The sequence below is a fragment of the Marmota monax genome, unplaced genomic scaffold (assembly GCF_021218885.2).
Source record: "Marmota monax isolate L192 unplaced genomic scaffold, Marmota_monax_Labrador192_F-V1.1 WCK01_AAM20220418_F8-fsc00051, whole genome shotgun sequence".
Lineage (NCBI taxonomy): Eukaryota > Metazoa > Chordata > Mammalia > Rodentia > Sciuridae > Marmota > Marmota monax.
The window spans coordinates 722,592-745,867 of NW_026695202.1; the positions used below are offsets into that span (position 1 = coordinate 722,592).

The 23,276-nt window shown below is 37.9% G+C and overlaps 1 protein-coding gene across 2 annotated transcripts in view; it reads left to right on the forward strand.

Annotated features, from left to right (window-relative positions):
- Nucleotides 1-11,023, forward strand: part of Mybpc1 (myosin binding protein C1) — an 83,682-nt gene extending 72,659 nt beyond the window's left edge. For both annotated transcript variants that reach the window (XM_058574283.1, XM_058574282.1), the window contains 4 exons: nucleotides 2,269-2,428; nucleotides 3,345-3,481; nucleotides 5,521-5,707; nucleotides 10,490-11,023. In XM_058574283.1, coding sequence (XP_058430266.1) covers nucleotides 2,269-2,428; nucleotides 3,345-3,481; nucleotides 5,521-5,707; nucleotides 10,490-10,590 — 585 coding nt within the window. In that variant the 3' untranslated portion in view covers nucleotides 10,591-11,023. The remainder of the gene's footprint in view (nucleotides 1-2,268; nucleotides 2,429-3,344; nucleotides 3,482-5,520; nucleotides 5,708-10,489) is intronic.
- Nucleotides 11,024-23,276: the final 12,253 nt, after the last annotated feature.

Here is a 23,276-nt window from a genome sequence, read left to right on the forward strand (position 1 = left end):
TATATTTTTATACATATAATTTTGGTAGCTAGTGTTGTGGGGAGAAATTAGCTAGGTTAGGTGATAAAAGCGTGACCAACGAGACACAGGTGGTTGAGAAGGGGTGATATCTGAAAGAATCTGTTAATGATGTTTGGAAAATTCACTGGATGCTATTAATTTTCCTCTGGTAATTTAGTTCCATATCTTATCAATAGATAAGTTGGCACTAAAATTATACTTTGTTCTACAAAAGATGGATAGAGAAGTAGGTAGATAAGTAAATGAGAGACATGGTACGGTTATGAAAAAATATAAAGTTGGTAGAAAATGACACCTAGGGATATGGAATCTAATGTGTACATGAAAATTGAATTTCATAGTCAAGTATAACCAAATTGTAAAATATTAAGCCACGTGTACTTTGTTGTAACTCTCAATATAAAAACTAGTACTCTTATTTTTTCTTTTCATTAATGAAACAAACTTGTTATTTATTCTTTTTTTTAATTTATTTTTTTATTGGTTGTTCAAAACATTATAAAGCTCTTGACATATCATATTTCATACAATAGATTCAAGTTGGTTATGAACTACCAATTTTACCCCAAATACAGATTGCAGACTCACATCGGTTACACATCCACATTTTTACATAATGCCCTATTAGTAACTGTTGTATTCTGCTACCTTTCCTATCCTCTACTATTCCCCCTCCCTCCCCTCCCATCTTCTCTCTCTACCCCATCTACTGTAATTCATTTCTCTCCTTGTTTATTTTCCCATTCCCCTCACAACCTCTTATATGTAATTTTGTATAACAATGAGGGTCTCCCTCCATTACCATGCAATTTCCCTTTTCTCTCCCTTTCCCTCCCACCTCATGTATCTGTTTAATGTTAATCTTTTCTTCCTGCTCTTCCTCCCTGCTCTGTTCTTAGTTGCTCTCATTATATCAAAGAAGACATTTGGTATTTGTTTTTTAGGGACTGGCTAGCTTCACTAAGCATAATCTGCTCTAGTGCCATCCATTTCCCTGCAAATTCTATGATTTTGTCATTTTTTAGTGCTGCGTAATACTCCATGGTGTATAAATGCCACATTTTTTTTATCCATTCATCTATTGAAGGGCATCTGGGTTGGTTCCACAGTCTAGCAATTGTGAATTGTGCTGCTATGAACATCGATGTAGCAGTATCCCTGTAGTACGCTCTTTTAAGGTCTTCAGGGAATAGTCCAAGAAGGGCAATAGCTGGGTCAAATGGTGGTTCCATTCCCAGCTTTCCCAGGAATCTCCATACTGCTTTCCAAATTGGCCGCACCAGTTTGCAGTCCCACCAGCAATGTACAAGAGTACCCTTTTCCCCACATCCTCTCCAGCACTTGTTGTTGTTTGACTTCATAATGGCTGCCAATCTTACTGGAGTGAGATGGTATCTTAGGGTGGTTTTGATTTGCATTTCTCTGACTGCTAGAGATGGTGAGCATTTTTTCATGTACTTGTTGATTGATTGTATGTCCTCCTCTGAGAAGTGTCTGTTCAGGTCTTTGGCCCATTTGTTGATTGGGTTATTTGTTTTCTTATTGTTTAATTTTTTGAGTTCTTTGTATACTCTGGATATTAGGGCTCTATCTGAAGTGTGAGGAATAAAAATTTGTTCCCATGATGTAGGCTCCCTATTTACCTCTTTTATTGTTTCTCTTGCTGAGAGAAAACTTTTCAGTTTAAGTAAGTCCCATTTGTTGATTCTCGTTATCAACTTTTGTGCTATGGGTGTCCTATTAAGGAATTTGGAGCCCGACCCTACAATATGTAGATCGGAGCCAACTTTTTCTTCTATCAGACGCAGAGTCTCTGATTTGACATCAAGCTCCTTGATCCACTTTGAGTTAACTTTTGTGCATGGTGAGAGGAGGGGATTCAGTTTCATTTTGTTGCATATGGATTTCCAGTTTTCCCAGCACCATTTGTTGAAGATGCTATCCTCCCTCCATTGCATGCTTTTAGCTCCTTTATCAAATATAAGATAGTTGTAGCTTTGTGGATTAGTCTCTGTGTCCTCTATTCTGTACCATTGGTCCACCCTCCTGTTTTGGTACCAGTACCATGCTGTTTTTGTTACTATTGCTCTGTAATATAGTTTTAAGTCTGGTATCGCTATACCGCACTTCCTGCTTAGAATTGCTTTTGCTATTCTGGGTCTTTTATTTTTCCATTCTAAACAACAGTTGGAAGAGTTGTGTGTTTTTAGTTGATTTTTCTCAAACTGTTATTATTTTTTCTTTCAGGAATGGTTCACTGTCATTGAGCATTATCACCGAACCAACGCCACCATCACTGAACTGGTCATAGGGAATGAATATTATTTCCGGGTCTTTGCTGAGAACATGTGTGGCCTCAGCGAGGATGCGACAATGACAAAAGAGAGCGCTGTGATTGCCAAGGATGGTGAGTTGGGAATGGAGTGACATCCAGAAAACTAGGTGGGCAGGGATTAGATGGATAAGGCTGAAAGAAGCCGAGATGTGGTGAGGGGAAAACTATGGAAACAATTATTATTGGAAAATTATGATAAAAATGTTCAAGTGAAATTTAAATTTTACAGGCAAAATCATTCAAGGGATATTACATTATCATTGCATTTTTTTTTAATGAAGGCTTTAAGCCAAAAGCAATGGTACATGTCTGTAATCCCAGTAGCTGCGGAGGCTGAAGCAAGAGGATTTCAAATGCAAAGCTAGCCTCAGAAACTTAGTGAGGCCCTAAGCAACTTAGTAAGACCATGTTTGAAAATAAAATATAAAAAGTGCTTGGGATGTGGCTCAGTGGTTAAGTGCCCCTGGGTTCAATCTCTGGTACAAAAAAATAAAATAAAAATAAATTAAAATATAGGCTTTAATTGATTCCAGTTTCTGGGCTATGGAGCTATAAATGGCTAATGTCACTGGGATAGGAAAAAGTAGACATTTACTTCTTGGATTTCTGTTATTTTGATTCTTGGACACTTTCAATATAGTCACACATGAGACCCACTCAGCAAAGAAAGGAGAAGCTGAATTCTATCTTTAACCTTTCATTTCGTCACAGATTACTCTCCCTCTAAAGCCCTTCCTGATATTCACATTAGAACACATTTCTGATCAAAATTCTTGGGAAAAAAAAAAAACAATCCTGTCAATATTTGTGTTAGTGTCAGATGACCATTCTGCCTTTCCATCTTGTGATTGGCTGTACATTTTCTGAATGTATGCCATGTGTTATTTCTAAGCTCAAGGAAGTTTTAATCATGAGTGAAGCATGCCAAGAATAATATTGTCTCAAGCCAATTTGTACTTTTGAACACATTTTAATACTTGTTTTTAAGGCAAAATCTACAAAAATCCAGTGTATGAAGACTTTGATTTCACAGAGGCGCCCATGTTTACTCAGCCTTTGGTTAACACCTATGCTATAGCTGGTTACAACGCCACCCTGAACTGCAGTGTGAGAGGAAATCCCAAGGTACCATATTGTTCTATCATGTTAGTTAAACTGAGGAATTGACCTCAAGGTCCCTCTTTTATATTCCCATGTTATAATGGTTAACACTTTTATAAATGAACCTTCTAACCACTATTTGTGTCTTTTTGGGATGTGGGGAATGGAGAGTAGTAGTGTTTGTGGATAATTAGGTACACTATTCAAAAATAGTAAAAGCCAGGCATGGTGATACATGGCTATAATCACAGGGACTAGTGAGGCTGAGGCAGGAGGACCACAAGTTTAAGGCCAGGCCCAGGAATTTAGGGAGGCCCTGCTTCAAATAAAAAAATCAAAAGGGCTGGGTGTGTGGCTCACGGGTTAAACATCCCTGGGTTCAATCCTGGCACCAAAAAAAAAAAAAAAAAGAGTAGTAGGAAAAAAATGTTTATCTTTACTAAAAGAAAAAGAAAAAGGAAACCACCTAATTTTAAAAGAACCAAGAGGTAAATAAAATAAAGCAATGTTGAGTCACCTGAAAAATTAGGTGGTGATTTTGACTCATCAAGAGTCAAAAAGAAAAGAAAAGAAAGAGTTCTATAACAGATTAAAGTTAATAACAATTGTGCTGTAATGCAAGGCAGAATGCAGAGTACTAAGAAGGAAGAGATCACTGAAGAGCTTTAGAAAGGTTTTAAGTTTTCATGTTGTTGACATTTGAAAATAACAACAAATTAACAAAGTTGTCCATGAAAAACTATGTCCCTGGGTGCAACTGTGGAAAAGTGCCCTAGAATCTGGAAAATTGTAACAGTTGTGTGTTTCCTGCATATGTCAACAGAGATAGGGAAGTCAAAGGGAGAAGCCAGATAGGACACAGGAAGACCCTGAATTAATGTGTAAATGGAAGTGATGTGGGGAAGGATGAGGAGGCAGATCAGAGGTTTCACCTAGAGCTTAGGAGAACATCCAGGGCTGTTGGTGTCAGTTTGGGAGGCCCAGTGTGGAGGTGCTACATTTCACCCTTTGGAGCCCAAGCTCTAGAAAGGATTATCACTGAGGTAAGAGGGTACTGTGAAAAGCCAAGGACCAAGGTGTGAGCGTAGGGGAATGCTCCCATTTGGAAGGAAGAAGAGGACTGTGTGAAAGAGATAGGAAAGGTGCCATTTCTAGGTTCAGAGCAAGAAAAAATATTATAAAAAGTGGAAGGTTTTGAGGAAGGTGTTCAGAGAGTGAAGGAGTAGACAGAAGAAGGGAGTAGAGAATCAAGGATTTCAAGTGCAGTTCAGAAGTCACAGAGCATGAAATCAACTTTCTGGGGGACTGGGTTGGAACTGATCTTGCATTGTCTGATGGGAGCAGAGCCACTGTCACTGATGATGACTTCAGATGTCATAGGGGGGAAGAAGTGGTGCAGAGGCATATGCAGACTCTTAAAGAATTAGGAAACAATGTCCGTAAAAAGAAGTGGAGAAAAGGCTGTGAGAACTTATGGTAATTTTCCGAAAAATGCCCAGCAATATACACTCCCTAGGATGAGTGGACATCATAGACCTGTACATCAATTTTTTTTTAATTTGGAAATACTTGACACATAGTATATGTATGTATATATACACATACATATACATATATATACACACACATATCAAGAGTATATATTCAAAGTGTACAACGTGAAAATTGGATAAACATGCATATTGTGTAATGATTATCACAATCGATTAACACATCTATCACCAGCACACTGTACACTGGATGCCCCAAACTCATTCAGCTCACACCTAAATGTTTGTATCCACATAGATCAAATTGAAATGCAACTGAATCCATCTGGGAAGATTGCCCTAGCAATGTCCCCTGAACAAATCTGACTTTCTTCTTCAGAACTACCCACTTGCTTTCTTGCCAACCACTAAGTAGAATGTAATTTGAGAAACACACTGCCCAAGTAGATGTGTAGTCTTCAGTGTGCTTTCTTTCTAATCTATGCTTTAAAATTCTGTCACTGGCTTCGATGGCCTTTGAATGTGCTACATACAGATAGGTTTTGACCTCACTTTCTTCAATCTGAACTTCAGCCCAAAATAACCTGGATGAAAAACAAAGTTGCGATTGTGGATGATCCAAGATACAGGATGTTCAGCAACCAGGGAGTCTGTACTCTGGAGATTCGCAAGCCGAGCCCCTATGATGGAGGCACCTACTGCTGCAAAGCGGTCAATGACCTGGGGACAGTGGAGATCGAATGCAAACTAGAGGTGAAAGGTATGCCACCCACGGTCTCATGTGTAGACCAAAGCAAAGGAACATTGTGTAATTATGGTTCTTAATGCAAAATCCAAGCTCTTTGCCAAAATGCTGCAACTGGGGCAGTTGTAATGGTAGCAGTAGCAAGAGAAGTGGGAGGGGGGATTCAGGGAGAGGAGACATTTTTATATTCTGCCTCCACTCTGCTTTATTTGTTAAAGGCTACTACTTGATTATTTAAATTGGTTTATTTTTATCTTTTCTTATTTCCTATTAACTAAAGGAATATTAGCTTTAGTGAAATGTTAATGGGTGTACAGCATGCTGAGAATAAATACAATGAACACGTTACTTTGGTGATGTAGTCTATCTATAAATAGAAGCCTACTGCAAAAATTCATCTAATGAAACTGAAGCTAAGGAATTCATATTATTTTTAATTGGTTTACTTATCTGTGAAACTTTTAATCTATATAGGACTACGGTTGTTAATTTAGTGTTTGATTATACACATAATAGAATATAGCATATACATATTATAATCCATTGCTTTTAAAATTGCTAGAGAATTTTTACTTGTACATTTCATTGGCATTAGTTTTAAGAAATGTGGCAACTTATATAAACCATGAAAACATAAGGATTTTTGTGATAAGAGAGTCTCAGCATGAACAGTCATCTTAGTTTTCTAGTTAATTGGCTAAAGTCTTTGTTTTGAAGTTTTTCTTGGCAATAAAAACCTACTTTGGGACACTATGAGAGCTCCTGCAGAAGTCCTCATTAGGAGATACTAGGTGACATGATCCTAATGTGTTTTTTCTCATCCGTCACTGTATCATATTGCTATTTGATGATAACTAATGTCTTTTATTCTTATTTATTTTTAAAAAATACTTTTTCAGTTGTCAATAGACCTTTATTTCTTTATTTTACTTACTTATATGTGCTACTGAGAATTGAACCCAGTGCCTCACACATGCCTGGCAAGTGCTCTATCACTGAGGTCCAACCCGAACCCTCTTATTTCTTTATAATGAAAAAATTATAATCCAAAAGTCAGAAAGATGACTTTGTAAATATCTATTTTAGAGAATCATAGTAAGCTGGGTATGGTGGCACATGCCTGTAATCCCAGTGACTCTGGAGGCTGAAGCAGGAAGATTGCAAGTTTGCCCTAGGCAAACCCTAGGCTAGACCCTTTCTCAAGATTAATAATAATAATAAAGGACTAGGGATGTGGCTCAGTGAGTGCCCCTGGGTTTAATCCTGGTACAAACAAAAAAAGAAAAAAAACAAATAAAAATAAAATCATAGTAAATGCTCAGGGTATTAATGTTTCTTTTAAAGAGTTATTTAGTTGTGTAGTCCTAAATGTAGTATAAGAAACTTATTGAACAAAGTAACTTCTTTCTTACAACATTTTTTAAAAACAGTTTTCTTTCTCATGATTTCTGTCTGTCCTCTGGTATATGGTATGCAGACTATGTAACTAAGTGATAGGCGAAAATTTTATTTTTATCTCATCAGGCATATAATATTCTTAAAATTTTTCAAACCTTACTATTGAGATAATTCATACAAATGTAAACATTATTTTTTTAGCCGCTTTGTTTGCTTTAAATGATGATTAAGGTCACGTTTGCACATCATCTGGTTTCTAAACTCCTCATTTTATCAGTTTTAAGTTGTTGTTGATACTTGGGTTTCGACATCCTCTAAAAAAACAAAAACAAAATTTTTTTTAAAAAATTACCACCTATTCATGCTTTGAAAAAAAATTGAATGTTGCTAATGACATAGATGATGCTTTTATAAATGGTTCAATATTTGGAGCCTTCCATAAGAGCAAACAATATTATGCATGTGGATGTTATATTCTTTTTAGTAATAATCATGTAGTCAATTGTATAGTAGTTGAACTTAATAATCAGAATGATGTATTTTAACCTATAAGTTCATGATAAGGTATCAACTGTGGTATTGAAAAAAGCTTTTGGTCCTAAAAGTAATGCTGAGATTGTTTATCATCAGATTATTATCTGATAATTGGTAACTTGAATCAAGTTAAGCTGTGTAAAAAAAAAAAGGTAAGAATGTCAACTAAGAATAAATAAATACTGGTACAAATATTCTGATTCTGCAGTGATATATCAAGGAGTAAATACCCCTGGACAACCAGTCTTCCTGGAGGGGCAGCAACAGGTTTAAAAAGTTCATATCCCACTGGATATTTCTACTTTCCGTTCCATTCCTCTTACATGAAAACGCACTTTGCATGTGAAGCTTGACTTTCTCATTTGCTTTTAATTCTGTTTTCTTAGCAGCTCATGGCATACAGTGTTTATGCCATGAACGAGGAAGGCCAAATTATTCAAGGATACCAAGTAATGTAGAAACCATGAGTTTTGTCAGAAAACTAAGTACCAGACCACAGGTCCCCAGGAGTGAAATCAGAACACTACATTTGAAGAAGTCTTCAGCTTATATAATAAGATTATCAAAACTTGGGAATCAATGGCATTTATTATTTTCATTTTTTGAATGTAGAAAGATATATTTGTCCTTTAAGATAATTTACAGCATAGTTTTCTTAAATGAAGGACAGAATTCAGAAAATAGCACCTTTTAATTGTAGACAAGTGTTCTGCACATTTTTGATGGAGGGTATAAAAATAGACCCAACATCTGGAAACTCATATTTAAGATTGTCCAATTACAAATTTGTGAGTAGGGTATTTGTAATCCATCTTTATCTATTGGACAATTTAGACATTTCCATGGGACCCAAATTATTTTATATGTCTATGAACTTAAAAGGAAAGAAAAGTGTAAGACCCTCTATAAAATGTTTTAAGCAATAAATGAGTTCTATTATATATGTATAATTCACCCCCATTTGAAAGAGCCAATTAAGAATTCTTTGGGGCTAGGTGACAATCTGTTATGACCTTTAATGTAGACTTTGCCTAAGTTTACAATATTTGCTTTCTGAATCTCCAGACATAGTGTTAGTTTTACAAAGAAGAAATTACACTTCTGCTTTTGAAGTTTTATTGTTATACATATTGTCACTTTGTATCCTGTGTTTAAGTCTTGCATTTGTTTACATCATTTATATATAATCAGTTCAGGATAGAATATTATGAAATATATTAGTCTAATATTTATACTTGATAATTTTGCCTTTTGGAATTTCAACATATATATATGAACACTAACATTTTGTAAAATATCTATGTTTTTCTTTTGATGAAAAACACAATATATATATGTTGTAGGTTTTTTTTTTTTCATAAGCTAATGGTTTGGAAGCTCTTACCATAAATATTCACTATACCATCAGATTGGCTTTGCCACCTCTCTGACAGAGTGGTTGTGCATATTAATATATATATTTTTTTACATATTAATGATCCTTTTGAAGTGACTGGATCCTCACCCTTCATTCCATGTGCTTCTATTTTCCCACATCTTTCACATGACTAAGGATTAATGAAATCAACTCATCATAATTGTGACCATAATTTCATCCAACCAGTACTCAACTTGGGTGTTAGCAGTTTATTAATGCTTACAACTTCTCTCTCTCTCTTTCTCTCTTTCTCTCTTTTCCTTAGTTGTAGCACAATAAGGATGTTTGAATGTATATTGCCATCTAAGGTAAGCTTTCATATGGTTTTGGCATATGAAGCTTATGACTATCATAAGCCATACCAAGCCTGTGGAGTATGGCATGATTTTCATTACGTAATCCAATGAAAATAGACTCCTTAAAATTGCTAACTTTGTAGTATTAATTTGTATTTTTCAGCATCTTAAATTAATATCTAGTACTTATTCATCATGACAATCTCCTAGTGACATGAAACAAACTGTTGAATGTGATAGAGCATGAATCAAAGCATTTAATGTAGATGGACATGATTGATACCCACGCATTCTGCATTCTTTGCATCAAGGAATGGACATGTACATAAGTGGCATCATTTCTACCAATATGTGACTTGAATTTTTTTATTTTGTTAAGGAGAATGACTTTCTCAAATTTGCATTAAAGAAGTTTTAAGAATGTTTCAAATAGCATGCTGTTTTTTGTCTGGACATGAATTTATTAGCAAGTAGTAAAGCCCTTCATTGAAGGACCGTGCAGTTTTGTGGTTTCGTGGGTTCTCATTTGAATGAGGCTTTTGTTTTTTTAATATAAAAATTCAGAAGCTTGGAAGGTAGGTATGAAATGTTAGGCATTTCTCTCACCTTCAGAAGGTATTGGACCATTCCTACTATTTTTAACCAAATAGTTCCAATTTTTGCACTTTCGACAGTTTAGAAGTGGTCAAAGTTAAAGGAAAGAGTCTTTTCTTCTCCAATCTGCTTGAATCAGAACTTTTTGTGCTTAATTAAAAGGAGCATTAACAAACTGGAAACAGATCTTCCCACTGACCCATAACATGGTATGCATTTGTTGTGCCAGAACCTTTAAATCATTTATAGAGCAATCACAAAACCTCTCTAAGAACAATAAGCGTTTTCTACCATTTAGGAATTTAAACTAAGATTGAACAATAGAAGGGGAGTAACTGCTATGGGTCTTCTGGGAACTTGCTTTTCTGTCTAGATGCCAAGGGCTTTAAATTCTAAATGCACTAAACCTGGAGAAGATTTCCAAGTAGGGATTGAATGAATCTTTGTAGTAATAAAATCATAATTAGTCTCATTTCCAGGCAGCTAGTGCAGTAGTATTATTTCAGTGATTTTTCACGTAGATGGTTTTGACTTTTCCCTTCTCTCTGTCCTTTCTAGGTGGGCTGTCCTTCTGCAGGCTCCTCTTGCAAGGTGTGCCTCCAAACATAATTGATTCATATTTGCGAGACTTACACTCAAGCAATCCTGAGGAATACTGAGGGCTGGGCATAGCCTCTCTGAATTCTGCTGCTTTGAAATCTGATTGAAAAGAGAAAGCATTTTCTGGTTTTCCACCAGGCCCCCAAGTGTGGTCATTTTCTTTCCTCTGAATGTTGAAGAGAAAAAAAAAATATTGTTTGCACTGGTTGCTTAATTAAAAATTGCAAACAAAATCTCATTTGCTGTTAGCACTTTGGCTGTTATTGTTTATGCTCCGCTGTATTTTCTTTTAAAAAGCAACGTAGAAAAGAATAAGCAAAAGCAATTGTTTTAGTTTCAAAGAATAGGCTGTACACGGTCCCCCTCTCTTGGAGTAAAGAATGCAATACACCATGGTAGAAACTTGAACACCCATCTTACTCTTGATATATGGACTTTTTTCTAAATAACTTAAGAGTGGTTTATTTCACACAGGCCTGCTTAACACAAAGATCTATGTCCCCCCCCCCTTTTTCCCATTTGAATTCATTAAAGATTTCTTAAAGTTTACCTTGCAGACAAATTTTCTCAGTAGAAAGGAAAACTAATTCAGGAAGTAGTACAACACATGTCAAGTGTTTACGATGAAATGTCACTGTGTTCATTTATGTGTTTGGCATCCAATTCTCAGACACAGAACTGAGGAACAAAGGCTGAGAGCCAGGATGCTACCAAACTCGGGTGCAACCCCTATGGTGTCTCTGGCAGGACTTCCTGGACAAATCCACTAGATCTCCTGCCAAAATAGCTAGTCCTAGGGATGGGAGACTGTTGCAGACTTCAGAGCAGTTACAAAATTAGGGTTAGCTGATGGTATCTGTTTGATTTGAAGGGATCCTCTTTTTAAAAAATTCTAGCAGCTGAGAAACATTTGTACTAATCCATAGTCTTTTTTTTTTTTTTAGCAACTTCCTTTGCCCTTCCTGATATTATAGTTTCAGAGAAGGGAGTAGAATGCAAGTGTAAGGTACCACCTCATTACTGTTTTGCCCATGATTCCTCCCCCTTTTCCCTTGTCCCAGAGGCTGAATAAATAGTGACTCACGGGTGCTGTCATAGCATCATGGGATGACATGGTTAAAATATCTGCACTGCTTCCTCTCCAGATCAGAGTTGTGATGGTGGTCGTGGATCTGGGTGATGACAGGCTCATGAAAGAACAGGTGGATCATCCAGGTAGTTGCAGGACATTTGAGAACAGCAAGAGAAAACTAGTTTGTGTCCAAACTATGGTGGCCCCCTCTTTTTCCATTCTAATTGGTTGGTGACCTTGCCTTTATGGTTGTTAGGAATATTGGTTATTACCCCTGTCCTATATTCCCAACAACTCCAAAATATAGTCATCCCTGAGTCCCGGGTATCAGGGATTGGTTCCAGGACTCCCTGTAGATGCCAAATACTTGTATCTCTTCTCTTCAATATCATAGTGTTTGCATATAATCTATATATTCCTCCTGTATGTTTCAAATCATTTCTAGGTTGCTTATAATACTGAGTACATGTAAATGCTATTTTAATAGTTCTTGCTCTGTATTGCTAAGAGGATAATGATAAGGAAAAAAGTTTCCCACGTTTAGTGCAAATGCATTTTCTCCCCAAATATTTTTAATCTGTGGTTGGTTGAATACTTGGATGTGAAACCCAGGGACCTAAAGGGTCAATCTGGCTGCATTGCAACAGCCTGGCTGGCTGCCTAACTCAAATATCCGTTGCCTGATTTTGCCAAGTCATGGTCAAGTCTGTTAGGCCATTTATAAACACAGCCTAGAGTGACTATAAAGCATCCTTCCATGGTTTAGGTTCCCCATTCATGACTTAGACACTCTACTTATATCCTGTGTTTTATAATGCTAATTTTCTGCATATGATCTTGCCTCGAATTAAAGGTACCCATACACCGCAAAGTTCTAAAAAGGAAGAAAAAGTTCATTTTGAAACTGTAAAGAGCAAAACATGCCAAAAGTGTCATTGCTCTCAGTTTCCCTATAATATTTTTCTAATTCTGTTTAAATTTTACATATACTTAAAGAAAAATTATATGTCACAGGAATTTATCAAAAATTCTTTTTGGAAACTTAACATTCAGAATTTTAAAGGATCACGCTTTATTTACTTCATTTAAAAGAGTTTGCTGAATGTTCTCATCTAAATTATTGAAGTAGAAGAAAAACCAATAGTTCTAAGAAACATTGGAAGAAGGTAATATGTCTTTAACTCTTCACTTTTAAATTGAATTCTGAAATCGTCTGTTTAGCTCAACCTGTGCGTTATTGAAGGTCTGATGTGTACACTGATCGGCTCAGCTAGGAACTCAAATGATGAATAAACCATTTCATGCACTGATAATGTACATGACTAATACACAAAAGGAAACAAACACGGCAGGTGTTAGAGGATTTGCAGAAGTTGGGTAACATGGTTTCTATATTCCTTAATAGTTACTGGCAGCCAACCTAGGGCCTGCCCAGATCCCAGCTGACTGGGATTGGCTGTCTGCATGAGAAATAAGCAGTTAAGAAGGAAAAAAATGAATTTAATACAGTTTGGCTAAAACTAGGGAGAAGCAAGTAAATTTCTCTGCAGGTCCTATAGAGGAGTTTACACTTTATAGAAACAAAGGCCAGGAACTATACATATGTATAGATTTATCTAGGCAGTGCTAGCCAGAGAATGTCACAATTCCTGTTTTTCAGCCTTTGCTCAAGCCACCTGGACTTTAGTGGCAGTATTTCAGCTTCCACTGAGATTGAGAAAACAATAACCAGCAAGTTTGGGGGAACTATTTTAGGGCTTTTAATTTCAAAAGGATTCTGTTACAGTATCAATGTATGGAGTACAGGACACGCCATAGTGCTTTATTTTTCTAAATCAAATGTAGTATGAGTCTGAGATCCCCACCAGCTAAGGAAGTTGAGAAATTCTCTGTCCTGTGTGGGGGTTCTACCTCGGTCTCAGATTCTAAAGTCAACCGGAATCTTCCCTAGTGCTTACTAAAAGAAAGGCTTCTGTTCTTCAGTTAATGCTGGTGATGGCAGAGATACTTGTAATATAACCCCATATGGTCCACTCAAAGTCAGGTGACTGAAACTTCCCTGATAAGTGTAGAACTGAGGAATTCCAGACTCCAAGGCTATAGCATGACTTCTGTATTAAGGTTCTCCAGAGAAACTGAACCAATAGAAGATGAGTGGGTGGATGGATGGATAGATGGATGTGTTAGGGAACAGACAGATGAGGGTGGTGGGAACAGGAAGCTAAGAAAATAAAATCTATAATTTTATAATTCTATAAAATGGGCCTGCTGTGCTGACCCCCACGTGCTTTATTTTCCAAGAAGCAATTTACCTGCAGCCCTGCCTGGCCTAAGTGAATAGAATATTTCACATTCCTCAGCAAACTACTTGTTGACTGCAGGAGAAATGCAGGCCCAAGATAATGTCAGTGGAAAGAACCCAGGAGATTTTTGTGATCCTGAAATCTGGGAGATAAGGATAATTCCTTCCAACCATAAAATCTATAAGAATGTATGGTTAAAAATCCAATTAGAACCAGTCAGCATGGGCCAATATGACCTACAGTTGCCATGGCAGTGGGGACTTGAAAGTCTTGCTGTTAGTCAAAAGTCAAGAGGTAGACCTGGGTGGGACTCTGGAAACTTCTCTGGGATCCCCAATAAAACTGAAGTGCAGGAGAGACACATTGTCCTTCTTCTCTCTGAGAGGACCCACTCTCTCCCTTGAGAGTATCCCCTTCCCCTTTCCTATCCCTTCAATAAACTCATTCCTATTACTCTGATATGTCTGAGATCTTTCTGACTAGGTCACAAAAATTGGGCTTTGAAGAGAAGGTCTTCACATTGCCTCAGTTTCTTGGAAGGCCCCAGCTCTGTAACAGATTTCTAGGGAGAGATTTATTATAAGATACTGGTGATGTGGTTATGGAGGCTGAAGATCCCATAATCTGCTGTGTACGATATGGAGACCTCTGAAGGCTGGTGCTATAGTCAGACACCTGAGAGCCAGAAATCCAATGGTATAAATTATAGTCTGGGTCTGAAGGCCTGAGAACCAGGAGAGCCCAGAGTTCTCAAGTGATTGGATGATGCCCAGCCACAAGGGAGAGGGCTATCTACTTCACTCAGTTCATCAATTCAAATGTTACTATCTTCCATAAACACCCTCACAGACATACATAGAAATGTTTTTTAATGGGCTGGGGCTGTAGCTCAGTGGTAGAGCACTTGTCTAGCATGTGTGGGGCACCACATATAAATAAGTAAAATAAAGCTCCATTGACAACTAGAAAACAATTAAAATAAAAGAGAGAGAGAGAGAGAGAGAAAGGAAGAAATGTTTAATGACCTAGCTGAGCATCCTTTGGTCCAGTCCAGTTGACACTAAAATTAATTATCACAGCATTTCACCTGCTACTTTTAGATGGGAGAATCGGAAAGTTCTACTCAGTACCAGACTTAGACATGGACGAAAGGAACCTCAGCATTTTCAAGAATTCCACTCTGGGCCTCTTCTAGTCATACCACCATGGGGGTAGTCCTACTTGGAATACTTATCATATCTTGCTTTCTTACAGACTGCACCCTAACCCCCCCCCCCCCCGCTTTTTTGTCCCAGGGATTGAACCCAGGGGCACTTTCACATCCCCAGTCCTTTTTATTTTATTTTATTTATTTATTTATTTATTTATTTATTTATTTATTTAGAGACATGGTCTTGTTGCTAAGTTGCTAAGGGCCTCACTAAGTTGTTGAGGCTGGCTTTGAACTTTCAATCCTAGTGCCTCAGCCTCCCGAGTTGCTGGGATTACAGGCTTCGCAAACCTCATTTTTAAGGCCTCTACTCTGGTTTCAAACTCCCAAGGAAGTATCATGTATATGCACTCCTCAGGCTCAAAGGGTGGCCTAGAAGCATCTATTTTCCAGGGGACTGGGGTCAGGGAACGTGACAAGAGAGGCTGAGGCATCTACATGGGTGGACCACACACTCCTCAAGGTACAGTAAAGGAGGGAGTCAGGGTGACAAGAGCAGGGAGACTGGACAGGCTGGGCCATGATATTCTGGCAAGTATCACTGAAGAATCTGATCACCCTACATTCAAACTGGACATTACAGGTCATTATGAAGATATTTTGGAGGATACAACTATTTTATTAACCATCAGTCAGCTTCATTTATAATTTCTAAGTATTTATAAGTAACAGCGGTAAAAGTTAGGGTGCAGTCGGCCCCCAACAGCCTCTGTTCCTTCTCTGCACCTTTTCCTCCCACTCTTCCACCAGCCAACCCAACTCTCCCCTCCCTGCATACCTCTCCCTCCCACTCACCAAGTTCCAAGTCTGACCCTTTCCCTCCTTAAAGTTCTCCTGAATGGAATTCTAGAAATACAACTGTGGCCTCTCTTTCTTATGAGTAGGGATAAACTAAGAAATAATAAAACCAGGTAGTCTTCTTACCAATTCTATAACATTAATTGATTATAAATTAAACTCTATATTTATTTTCTTAGTTTAGTGGGTGTCACTTAATTTCCATCCTTGCACCAAAAATTCAAGTTACTGTTACATATAAGTATTTATAAAATCCTTTGTAATTAAGCTTTGATAATTCAGGACTAAAAAAACAAAGCTGTTAATGGAACAACCAGTTGTTCTGATTCTAAGGTTGTCCTCACCCTCTTCAAGTCACCTGATGATCTCTCTGTGTCCCCAGATGCACTGGCCTGGGCAATCTCTGGCCTTGCTAAATATTTTTATTCTATCTCGAGTAGATTACTAGGGACAAAATACCACGGAGGTGACAGAGGCAGTTAAACACTACCAGAGTGAGGACTCAACAGCAGTGTGGGGTGCTGGAGGACTCAAATCTGTCATTAAAGAAAAAACTTCGCACTCAAGTGCAGGATACCTGCTTTTTCTCCCAAGCCATAGTTTCAGAAAGAGCCTTCCTGTTGTTTGCAGATAAGTACTCACATAGCTGTTCATAGCAAGACTTCTAATCTTAGAGCACAGGAAAACACCTTAAAAGACATTATATACCAATGTAAAAGTCTTGGCTCCTGTCTTTTGAAGTTAGTAAATAAATAAATAAATAAATAAATAGAAAAACAACAACTAGTATTTACCAGCAATGCTGTGGCAAGAAAAGAACATTATTTATTCTTTGAAAGGCAATCTTCTTGAACAATCACGACAAAGGATAATTGGAAGGCAGCCATGTTTCAAAATAAACCAAAGCTGTTTTGAAGTCATGTGGTCCTCTGGAAAATTCCAGGCATTGGAGAGCCAAGCAAGTATATCCTCTGCAGGCTATGGGATGAAGTGCCTTGGAGCTGCTCATCCCAGCCCCAGGCTTGAGTGTCCACTGGGGGACACTGTGAATTCAGTTCCCATTTCTGCCTTGGGAGGTGCCCCTGAGCCAGAGGTAGTTGGAGTAATAGTGGGGAAGAGACTTGCTAAGAGGATTATTTTTATGCTCATCTTAATAGCTCATGGCAGGACTCCAAAATCATTCCTAGTAGCAGAAGCAGGAGTTCATGGGTGACATAGATTGTTTCCTGGGTCTTTCCAGTCCTGGGTCTTTCAAAAGCATGGATTCTGGCCCACCATAGACTTTGGGTCACTTCTCTCACTTAAGGAGTTAAGTACGAGTAGACAGATTGGGAGGTTGTGACAAGAGGGCCAGTGATGGCCAAGGCCAAGGAGCAGCATCAGGCAGGAGGGAGGAGGGGAGGACAGAGTAAGGCACTGTTATTTGTACAGAGGGAAGGGAAGTCAGGAGCAGCCAGGGGGGAATGAAGCCAGAAATAGCCTTGCCAGGCAAGCAGCTAGGGAGGAAGCCTAAGGAGAAAAATCAACAATAAAAAGAAAAGAGCTCCTGTTTATCTGCTTTGCAGCATTAATCCAGCCATGCTTTCTTAACCCTTTCCACCTGGGCTGCATTTCTCTTTTCGCAGGATGGAAAACCACAGGGAGATGGTGGGCTTCCGGAACACAGTGTTTGCGCTCAGCCACCGCCTGTGATCCATGCATGGTGTTCTCTTCCATTATAGATGAGCTTATTTTAATACCAAAACATTTTCTTCTTCCCGGATCTTCAAATGGATGCTTGTTTCTCCGGGTTTACTGTCATGGAGTAAGAGGTTTCTTAGTCCAGGAAGCTCAGCATTGGCTGAGAAAAACGACATCAACAGCAGACACCCTTAGCAAGGACCAAAATGTAGACTTCAGTTACCTTGTAGATATTATCATAGAATCAGCACCAGACACAGTTCTTATATATATAAAATCTAACTATCTAAACATCTAGCACCCATCTCTCCATCTATCAAATATCTAATCCTTTGTTCTGGAAAGACCAGCTGAAGGCAAAATTGAGTCCAGTTAGTCTTTCTCATCCCTTAATTGCCATCTGAGTCTTTTCTCTCTTCTTTCTACTCATTCCCTGTTCAGTGGGACCAATAAGGCTTCTCAGAGTGGTGCCTCACTAAAGCCTTCTAAGACCCTGTGCTACACTGGGCACCAAGGCTCAGGAGGCTGAGGCAGGAGGATCAAGAGTGCCAGCCTCAGCAACAGCAAGGTGCTAAGCAACTCAGTGAGACCCTAGCTCTAAATAAAATACAAAATAGGGCTGGGGATGTGGCTCAGTGGTCAAGTGCCCCTGAGTTCAATTCCGGGTACATTAAAACAAACAAACAAACAAACAACAACAAAAAAAAAACCTGTGCTTTGGTCCCTAGTTACCCAAAATGTGATTTGATGACCAGCAGCTTTGGTCACCTGAGAGCTTTTTAAAATGAAAACTCTCAGGCCTTTTCCCAAATCCACAAATTCAGAATCTGCATTTCAACTGGCTCTCTGGTGGTTCAGCGTTCATTCATGTAGGAGAGGCCAGGCTCCAGTTCTCTTTTTGTCTCATTCCTTGCATGGATATTTATTTGGGGCCATTTTCTCTCACTTGTCCTAAGGGAAAGCTGTTCTGATAACTGAATCCCCTTTCAGGTATTCCTGATAATGACATTACCTGACATCCAAATGTGACTTAACCTGTTACTCTTAAAAACTCTAAGCCGGAAGAAAGAATAAATTGCTGTGGGACTTTAGGCAGCCCAAATTGCTGAAAAGGGAATTTTTGATGAAGGGGGTTCCCTTCAGCACTCCTCAAATCATACCTTGGAAAACATTTTAAAGCAGTAGGGCATTTACTCAGAAAAGGATAATAAATGAAAAACAAAGGATATAAACAAGATTAAGAACTATGTCTCCAAGGGAATACAGTTTCCTTAACCCTAAATTGTTTTTTGCAATTTTTTTTTCAGATAAAAAGCACAATTACAACATCTCAGGGATTCTCTTGTGAAATTTTGTTTTTCTGATCTGGAGTAGGAAATGAAGTATTTCTAGAAGAGAGCAAAGGTTTTAGTTGATCTGCTATTGAACAGTGCATCTCTAATTACCCACAAATTTTAAAAGTAGCACAGTTTCATAAAATTTGAATTAGAATCTCAAAGTACAAAATCATTAAGACAGAAATTAAATAAAAGAAAATGGGGGAAATGAGTATTTATAAAACTACAGACCATAACAATTGTAAATACTCCAGCCTATAGTCTGAAGCTCAGAATTCTAAACACAACGCAGATAGCTTTACACCATCAATTTTGCTAGTCTAGCCAGGTATTTAAAAAAAAATGTATTATTTTAATTGTATATATTTTATGGGGTACAGTTACAGTAATTTCAGATACTGAGGCAGATACTTGGCATGGTGATGTAGCACTGGTACTGTATGAGCTAGGTGGGGAGATAGATCAATAATTAAATTATAACCAAAAATAGGCTGGATTACAAGGCACAAAATACTCTGGTTGTATGGGAGCAAGAGAGGTACAACTAGTAGAATCCGGGTGGTCCTCTTGGAGAAGAATGAATTTAAGCTGAGCCCTGACTGATAGTGTTTCAGGGTGGTAAGGGATGGAGGGTACTCTCCAATGGGGAACAAATGAGGGGCCAGCTAATGGACCCATGCAGCCGAAGCATGAGATTTAGGGACAAGAGGAAGGGAAGAGAAATTTGGGAGGTAAAACTAGAAAAATGATCAGGCTTTTAAATCCCAAGCTAGGTAGGTGGGACTTCATCAAAGGCTTCTGAACTGGGGAATGTATCCTCAGTTTTAGGAAATTTAGTAAAATAATTCTTTATTATTTTTCATTGATTCTTAATAATTGCACATATTTATGGGGTACAGTATGAAAATTCAATCATGTATACAATGTGCAATGACTAAAGAAGGGTGATTAGCATTTCCATCTCCTTAGACATTGATCATTTCTTTGTGTTCAGAGACTTCAGACTCTTTTAGTTCTTTATACAATATATAACAAATTGTTGTATGCTATTGTCACCCTGTGAGGTAGAGCCCTATAACTCATTCCTCTTAACTGTAGCTTGGTACACCTTATCCAAATAATTCTTTGTGTGTGTGTGTGTGTGTGTATATATATATTTGTAGATGGACACAATACCTTTATTTTATTTAGTTTTTTTATGTGATGCTGGGGATCAAACCCAGTGCCTCACACATGCTAGGCAGATGCTCTACAACTAAGCCACAACCCCTTCCCCCAAAATTCTTTACATAATATTTAGAATGAATTATAATGGCACAAATGCCACATGATATATAGAAACTGAAGAGTTTACTGTTGACAAAATGTCCATATAAGTCCAATACTGATTGAGTATCCCTAATCCAAAATGCTTGAGATCAGAAGTGTTTCAGGTTTGGGATTTTTTCAGAATTTGGATATTTGCATATACATTATGAGATGGTAAGACCTAAGTGAAAACACCAAATTCATATATGTTTATGTGCAGTTATAAACATAGCTTGAAAGTAATTTTATACAGTATTTTGAAAGCTTCTGTTTCCTAAGACCTGACTGTCATGAGATCAGGTGTGTAATATTCCACTTATGGTATCATGATGCCGACATTCCAAAAGTTTCAAATTTTAGAATATTTTGGATTTGGGGTTTTCAGATCAGTCTTGTTCAATTTATACTTAATTGTCCAACTTACTGGGTGGTATTTTGCAGTGGTTAAGAGTATGGACTCTGGAATTAGACTGTGTAGGCTCAAATCCTGGCTTTATCACAATACTAGCTGTGCAATCCTAGGAAATTACTGAACCTCCCTATACTCCAGTTTCCTCATCTATAATATAAAGATGATTATGGTGACTATTTTGTAAGGGTTTTGTGATAATCAAAGAAAGTAACTCTTGACACTCAGAATAGTGCCCAAGATAGGAACTCATGTGAGCTACCAGGTTAGTTCAAGAACAGGAAAAACTGAACTGGGACTGTAGCTCAGCGGCAGAACACTTGTCTTGCACGTGTAAGGCACTGGGTTCAATTCTCAGCACCACATAAAAATAAACAAAATAAAGGTATTCTGTCCATCTACAACTACAATTTTTTTTAAAAAAACGAAAAAGGTAAAATTGTCACTATACTGTATATGATAGATGTACACATCACCATGTAATAATTCATGTTAATGGGAAGGAGTCTGGTGAAGTAACAGGAAACTGTGAATCTATTTGTTTTTGGTATTGGACTGCATTACATGCAGTAGATAAGGTAAAAGGGGCAGATGCGCCTCAGCATGCCTTGAATTAAAGTGAAATTTCCAAATATTTACCACAAATAGCAATAAGAAGGGAAATCAGCCTAGAGCATGATGAGGGGAAAAAATGGTTCTTTTTCCTTTTTATTATTTTTGCTACATTTTAACTATGAAACATTTTATATTGCAAAATAAATTGAAATATTTATGCCAGATGTCTGTGTCTGTACATAGATATGACATGAAATATACATATTTATACACATATATGGCATAAGTAATGATTAAATGAACTACCCAGTTTGAAAACTGTGGTTGAGATAGCTTGATGGCTTGCTAATATCCATTCTAGCACTTTTCAATAGTAGTGGAAATTTTAGCAGGTGACCCTTCTGGCTTGTGGGATGGGAGCAAAAGTGAGGTATACAAACTTAGGTCATGGCTTTCGAAGGAAAAGGAGTGCAGCCCCCTTCTCTTTGCTCTCTCCCAGTTGGTCAGGAGTTGGGACCACCCATTTGGATCACAAGTTCAAGACTAACATCCTAAACATGATACACTAATAGAATAAAAGAAATCCACTTCTCTGACATCATGGAGCTGCTGTACCAAGCCCTGGATTAACTACCCAGACATTATATTTGAGGGAAATAAACTTCTATCTCATTCAGGCTACTATTGTTTCCTAGCTGTATCCTAAAACAACTCCCAGTGAATTACCTGTCAGGACTGCTTGGTACCTCTCTACAATCCCATCTCACCTCTCTACCAGGAGCAACTACTATCCAGCATTCTATTTATATTTTTTTTCCTTTTCTTCATAACTTTGCTATATGTGTTCATATCCCTAAATGCTAAATTTTGCATCTTTTCAAACTATGTATAAGTAAGGTCATACTATGTGCATTTTTCCAGTGACTTGCTGCTATGGTGTGTATAGTATCCACGCCCCCCACCCTGAATTCATATGTTGAGACCCCAACACCCCACCCCACCCCTGTGATGGTATTTGGAGATGAAACCTTTAGGAAATAATTAGGTTTAGATGGGGACAGGGTACTTCTGGTGGGACTAGTGTCCTATAAACAGAACCATTAGAGAACTTCCTCTCTCTCCTCTCTCCTTTTCTCTGCCCCTCTCCTTCCTACCACTTTTCCCATGTGAGGACATAGATGGGAGGGGCTATAGGCAAGTAAGAAAGACAGCTTTCACTGGGAACCAAACCAGGTGGCATCTTGCTTGACTTTGGACTCTCTAGCCTCCAGAACTGTGAGAAATAATCTTTATTTTGTTTAAGCTACCCAGTTTATGGTACTTTGTTTTGACAGCCCAAACTAATACACCTGCCCCACTCCATTCAACAGTAAACTTGTGCAATTCGTATGAATAAGTGAACATAACAGGTTCCAGATCAGACTCAGCAACTTAGCAAGACCCTAACCAACTTAGTGAGAACTTATATCTCAAAATACAAAATACAAAGGGGCTGGGGATGTGGCTTAGTGGTAAAACATTCCTGAGTTCAATCCCCAGTATCAAAAAACAAACAAATCAACCAAACAACAACAACAAAGCACACACACAAAAATGAAGATAAAGTTCCTTAATTTTCACTGCTATATTAAACTTACATAAATTATATGAAAATTCCAAGTTGATTAACTCACTTAGCATTGGTGGACACTAAGGTTATTTTCTAGCTTTAGGTTGATGTACAAATGTACTGGCAATATTATTACACCTATCTCCTAGGATACTTGTGCAAAAATTTCTCTAGGATAGACTTTTAGATCAGAATTGTGCTGTCATGTTGCACAGTATGTGAATATTCAACTTTACCAGATAATGCCAGATTATTGTGCAAATGGTTGTACTCATCTACTCATCTTTATTAACACTTGCATTTAGGTAGGTGTATGTTCTGGCCAACAAATTGTATGTAGAAGTATTGAGACTTTTGGAAAGGTACTCTAGTTTGCTGGCTCAGCTGAGTGGTAGCACTCTCCTCCTCCCCTTCACCCTCCTCTCTTCCTCCACCTCCTCTATTTCCTTTTCATCCTCTTCCTC